This window comes from Equus quagga, chromosome 17 (genome assembly GCF_021613505.1).
Source record: "Equus quagga isolate Etosha38 chromosome 17, UCLA_HA_Equagga_1.0, whole genome shotgun sequence".
In the NCBI taxonomy this organism is placed as follows: domain Eukaryota; kingdom Metazoa; phylum Chordata; class Mammalia; order Perissodactyla; family Equidae; genus Equus; species Equus quagga.
Window position 1 is genome coordinate 14217417 of NC_060283.1, and position 6694 is coordinate 14224110.

The 6694-nt window shown below is 36.3% G+C and overlaps 1 protein-coding gene across 1 annotated transcript; it reads left to right on the forward strand.

Moving 5' to 3' along the window:
* Nucleotides 1–4759: 4759 nt before the first annotated feature.
* LOC124229278 (olfactory receptor 5B3-like) lies at nucleotides 4760–5707 on the forward strand. Its single transcript, XM_046644415.1, has one exon. The coding sequence runs from the start codon at nucleotides 4763–4765 to the stop codon at nucleotides 5705–5707; it is 945 nt and encodes a 314-aa protein (XP_046500371.1). The 5' UTR covers nucleotides 4760–4762.
* Nucleotides 5708–6694: the final 987 nt, after the last annotated feature.

The following is a 6694-nucleotide window of genomic DNA, read 5'->3' on the forward strand; positions in this document are numbered from 1 at the left end:
TTGACAGTACAAGTTCATAACACAGCTTGTCTAGGGAGGGGCAGTATTTCTCTGAGATGTCACCCAAAAACACTACTGACGTAGGCTTTACCATCTATAGCTGCGCTTGCTGGTACATTAAGTCTCCTCAGTCACTGTAGCAGAAGAAACAACTGGAAGGTTGCACATCTGCTTTAACTCACCCAGAAATGACGCATATCATTACATATGACAATCCACTTCTGCAACTAGTCATTTCTGAGTCCACCTGCGATGGGGCAAGCACATGTAAAGCAGCATATGAAATGCTTCAGCAACACTATCTTTGTGACCTATGCTATATCAATTATTTTATAAGTAATAAAATATTAATAATTAACCTGATGGAACAACTGATATGTGCTAGACAGTATGCTAAACTTTGTATCTATGCCAGGTTATAAGCTTCTTGAAAGTCCATAAGTGTTACATTACTATCTCCCTCTTTAAACATGAGAAGAAAATCAACCTGAGTTCACTGAACAAATTTGTAACCATGACACTTATCTGCACTGACAAAGATATGGTAAGTCTGCTTGGAAGTGTGGACTCATAGGTGACCGTGCAGAGGAAAGAATGGATCTATCTCCCTTGTTGGAAAAAAAAGCATTCTCAAGCCAGAACTGTCTTGGTAAGGCAAAAGGGCATGTAAATAACAGATTTTATCATGGAAATTTCTTAAATCTTCCTTGAGAAAGAGCAAGAAAGAACATGAAATAAAACCGAAATAAAAATTTTAAAACCATTATAATATCAAGTGCTGTCAAAGAAGTGAAGCAACTGTAATACCTTGCTGGTAGGAATGCAAACTGGCAGTCAGAAAACACTTGGCAGTTTCCATTCAATTATACATATACTTACCATCTGACCAAGCCATCCAACTTATAGATATTTACCCAAATAGGCAGTCAAGGAACACCAAAGATTGTCAGCAAACTACCCAGTAGTTAAAAGAAAAACATGAAACAGATTCTCTCTTAGAGCCTTCAGAAGGAACCAACAGAACAAAATCTGCCAATACCTTGGTCTCAGATGTCTAGCTTCCAGAAATGTGAGACAATAAATCTCTATTGTTCAATCCGTCTAGCTTGCGGTACTTTTTTCATGGCAGCTTTAAGAAATTAATACAAGTAACAATATGGATGCATCTCAAATGCACCATGCTAGCCAAAAGAAGCCAGAGTCAAAGGCTACATTTATTAGGATTTTATTTAAGTGACATTCTTGCAAAGACAAAAACATATGAACAGAAAATAGGTTAGTGGTTGTCATGGGCATTGAGTAAGAGAAGGATTTGACCACAAATAAGCTCAGAGGTTTTGTTTAGGTGATGAAATTCTTCTACATTGTGACTGTGCTAGTGGATATGTGATAGAAATTTGACCAAGCTATTAGAACTATACACTAAAAACTGTGGATATTACTGTTTGTAAATTTTACTTTAATTAGAAAGTGGGAGAAAAAAGAAATAAGTAATACACACAGGTGTGCACCCTCAATGTATCCAGCTAGGTCTCCACAGGCAATTTGTTTTTTCCCTAGGAAAGTGTAATAAAAGTCATGTGTCCTCATGGGAGACATCCCCAGAGAGGTCCATGTGTCTATAAATCCCTCTTGATTCCCATTATTTAGCCTCTAGAATCCCAAATATATTTCAATCTAACATCATTTTAGAAGGACTGACTGTGTGCTTTTAGCCATCATTTTTCATCTAAATGTTAACAGCTGTTAGTACTTAAGCGCTTTCCTCCCACCCCCAAATCTTGACCTGACGATTTGCTATGAACTCCTAACAATGACCAGGAAGAACACTTTGAGATGAAAATTATATTGGTTGACTTTAAAGTGATAACCCTTCAGCAAGGCTTTCTATGGTGCTTCCCTTATTTGCTATTCACATACACAATTCCTTGGATTATGTGGGAGAAGTAATTTTATTCTTTATTTTACAGATAAGAAGAAGATAAGAGACTTTACCAAGGGTACACAAAGAATGCATGATGAATTCAGTACTTAAACACATGTTCCTGCCTCCATGTGTGTTCTTCCTCTCATCTCTACTTGCCTTAGAGACTTTGGAAATTTTTGACGAGTGCCTAATAGAGAACATTGCTCACAGTAAATATATATTACTCTATGGCTGAATTTCTGATTTTAGATTCACTATTCAGGATTTACTGCCCCTTCATCTCCAGCAGCAAGGTAAGCTTCTATAATACATATACACTTTAAGTCAGAAGTGTAATTCATACAAAATCAATGGAGCATCTATACCTTCTATGAGTTATTTAAGCACAGAAATAGGTTTTTTGAATATTTTGCTACAGCAGTGAGTTGAGACTGGACATAAGTATCAAAACTTCCATTATTAGGAAGTTTAGTGATAATTCTGAAACATTTTCATGTTGCTTTCCTAAAAGAGACTGGTAAAAAAATAAATAAAAATAAAAATAAATAAAATTAAAAATAAAGGATAGATGATGCTTGAGTAAGCAGGCATAAATTTCATCTTATTCACTATCTGTTGACCTCTCAGTGAAGGTTAAAAAAAGACAAGTGTGAAATAAATCCTCTTGAATGAGCAAGATCCATACTCCACTGTAAACTTTTCCCCATAATCTCACTCTTATTGTTACTAGCACATCTATAAATGCTGACAGTGAGGTGGCTAAAAGCAAAGACTTTTGATTTGGTCACAGCTGGGTTTGAATCTTAAGTCTTGAATTTTCCTCACACTAGCTCTTAATTGTAGAGCTTTACATAGTTTCTCAAATCATCAGTTCTATTAATTGAAATAATAATATCACTTACCTTATAACATTATTGTGAGGATTAAATGAAAGGATGCATATATATACATATGCACACACACAAATATAAATGTATATAGATTTTTTTTAAAGATTTTATTTTTCCTTTTTCTCCCCAAAGCCCCCCATACATAGTTGTATATTTTTAGTTGTGGGTCCTTCTAATTGTGGCATGTGGGATGCCGCCACAGCATGGATTGATGAGCAGTGCCATGTCCGCTCCCAGGATCTGAACTGGCGAAACCCTGGGCCACCGAAGTGGAGCACACGTCCTTAACTATTCAGCTACGGGGCCAGCCCCTAGGTCTTATTTTTTATTGTAGAACACAGTATATTCTACAAGTGGTTATGGTTGGCAAACATAATGACTTTATGGGCTAGGCATTAAAGTGAAGCTATGAAAAGATTAAAGAGGATGGTGATAAAAAATAATTAGCAGATAATACATGCCCTTGTAAAGGTATCAAAGTCAAATAAAAAGATTAAAAACACTGTACCTAAACAAGAATAGATTCAAATAAAAAATTTTCAAGCATGTAATTGGCCAACAAAAGAGATCTGTAGCCAACAAACTAAGAACATTCACCCTTTGTTCTCTGTGATTCAACTATGGGATAAGAGTAATGAAAGAAAGAATGAATTTAAGAAAGAATACCCTTTCAACCCAAGCTAAGCCATAGATGTTAAGGAAGAAATTAAGCAAAAGAATGGCCCACATGAAATGGCTGAACATCCACTCATGTAGACAGAGTGACAAACTGAGAAACACTGGAGGCACAGAAAATCTCAGGGCACCACATGTGTGAAAAAAGGCAAATTGAAGAGAGAAGTCTTAAAAAACTCTACCACACTGGAGCCTTACATTTAACCATCCACCTTCTTCAAACAAACATGGAGGCTATCATTCCATCATAATCATAATTCTGATTTTAATATAAACATCTAAATCTAATTAGACTGTGCTAAATACCCAGCACTTTACTCATTGTTTTTTATGCACTATCATTTAATTCTTACAATAATACCTTGAGTTAGGTCTCATTACTATTTTCATTTAGTAGATGAAGAAAATCAGGTTGAGAAGAGTTAAGAGAGGACCAATAACTCCTAGGTAGTGAATGATACGGCTGATATGCACCTCAGCCCAGAACCCAGGCTTCATACTGGATGCTGTGCCTTCCTCTCAGAATTGCCTCTGCTGGATGTACATGCCCCTACTGTTCCAGTTACACCACTACATGCACTATGCATATATCTCTCTTATGTCACTGTAATATTCCAAACTCTGAGTTTAGAACTTTGGAGACATGGAGTAATTGTAAATTGAATTAAATTCAACTTGGTTTAAATTCAATTAAGACCCGTAGACTTGGGAATCACTCTGCCTGGGTACAAGGCCTGGCTTTGGCACAAATAATTTTGTAAACTTAAATATATTACCCAACCTCTGTGCTTCCTAAGTTAAATGCGTGTAACAATTAATCACTCCCATAGGGAGGTTGAGAGTAATAAATGAATCTACATGTAAAATGCCTTGAGCAGTTCCTGCACATGGGCAATATAGATCTAAGTGTTTAGTAGGCTCAGAAAAACTGAGTTGACAGATGCAGTCATTCAAGACATTTCATCTTAATCAAGGCATTACCTTTTCTACAAATCAGTTTACAAATTCATAAAATTTAAAAATTGAAAAATGATCCATAAAAATCTTTCAGTTTCAAAAGTGTGAGACTCTACAGATAATTCATGCCTTAAACTTTATTGTTTAGTCAATACTTTAAACTTGTAGAATCTTGACATATAAATTATTGTTATAATGAAAAATATATATATATAATATTAAATGAATTTTACTTCAATCTCTTCTTTGTTTGTCACTCTGTACCTTTATTTCTCATTGCTACAGGGCATCCTGTGATTCCAAAATAACATCCATGGAGAACAACACAGAAGTGACTGAGTTCATCCTGCTGGGACTAACCAATGCCCCAGAACTGCAGGTTCCTCTCTTTATCATTTTCACTTTCATTTATCTCACTAATGTACTTGGAAATCTAGGGATGATCCTGTTGATTCTCTTGGACTCTTGTCTCCACACTCCCATGTACTTTTTCCTCAGTAACTTGTCTCTGGCGGACATTTGTTACTCTACAGCTGTCACTCCCAAGATGATGGCTGGGTTTCTTTTAGGTGACAAGGTCATCTCCTACAATGCATGTGCTGCTCAGATGTTCTTTTTTGCAGTCTTTGCCACTGTGGAAAGTTACCTCTTGGCTTCTATGGCCTGTGACCGCTATGCAGCAGTGTGTAAACCCCTACATTATAGCACCATGATGACAACAAGTATGTGTACACGTCTGGCCATAGGCTCCTATATCTGTGGTTTCCTGAATGCCTCTATCCATGTTGGGGATGTATTCAGTCTTTCTTTCTGTAAGTCCAATATGGTCCCTCACTTTTTCTGTGATGTTCCAGCTCTCATGGCCCTCTCTTGCTCTTACAGACATGTTAGTGAGCTGATCCTTGCTCTTCTGGAAAGCTTCAACATCTTTTTCGCTCTCCTGGTAATCTTGATTTCCTACCTGTTCATATTTGTCACCATCCTAAACATGCCCTCAGTAGAAGGATACATGAAGGCTTTATCCACCTGTGCTTCTCACCTCACTGCAGTCTCCATCTTCTATGGGACAGTCATCTTCATGTACTTACAGCCTAGCTCCAGTCATTCCATGGACACAGACAAAATTGCATCTGTGTTCTATACAATGATCATCCCCATGCTAAATCCCATGGTCTACAGCCTGAGGAACAAAGAGGTCAAGAGTGCTTTCAAGAAGGCTGTTGAGAAGGCAAAATTGTCTCTAGGCTTCAGATCTTAAAGTTATAGGATCCGCAAGACCTAGTTTCAGTCCTGTCAGATCTTCTCCATGCATTAACTCACATTTTATGGCCTACACTACCTTTACATTACTGAGGTATTGCCCTTTCCCCTTCAAAAATGTGTCTCCTATAAAACAAAAAATAATGTCCAGATATGTAATATCTGAATGAGGATAGCCAAAAGGCATCTTAAAAATTTTTAGATCCTATTTGTCATAAACCTTCTTAATTACATTTGATTTATTCATATGTTCACATTTTCTTTATGATATACCAATGCAAATATATTTGTAAAACAGGGCTCAAACCCGTGAATAGGAGTGCATGCAAGGATCCCACGTGTGCACATACACACAAGAGTGGGAAATTTGTTAAAGTATGTAGATGGAGTATGACTAGCTTTTATTTAAAAAGTCAAAGTAATTAATTGTGGTAGCAGTATATAAATTTATGTCTAATATTTTTTATTTCTCTCATTAAAAAAACTATTCCAAGAGTCCAAAATAAGGAAAAATATGACACATATTTTTAATAAAGGTATATACTTTTTGTTGGCTTTTTTTTTCAGAGCTATGTAGATATAACACCTTGAAGGAATTAAAATTTTTGTCTTCAGTAAGTCATTTGGTAGAAAAAGTATGATCACACAATAATTTTCAAAAGTAAGAAGACCAGAGTTCAAAAAAAGGGGATCAATTGATAACAAGGGAATTTTTCAATTTTTCTGTGTATGACTACCAACTCCTCAACTTTGTAAAAGAAAATGCACGGAGCAATAATAATGTTATTCTTTTTTTTCTCTAGAAATACTGTGAAATGGCTAATGTCACTCATGCATGAATACTTTAGTTTTAGATGAGTACATCATGTCTTACCACTCTCCTACTCATTCACTCAACTTCCTTCACACAGTTCCTTGCTATTGCTGGCCAACTCCAAGCATGTTCCTGCCTCAGGGTCTTTGCACTTGCTGTTGCCAATGTTCA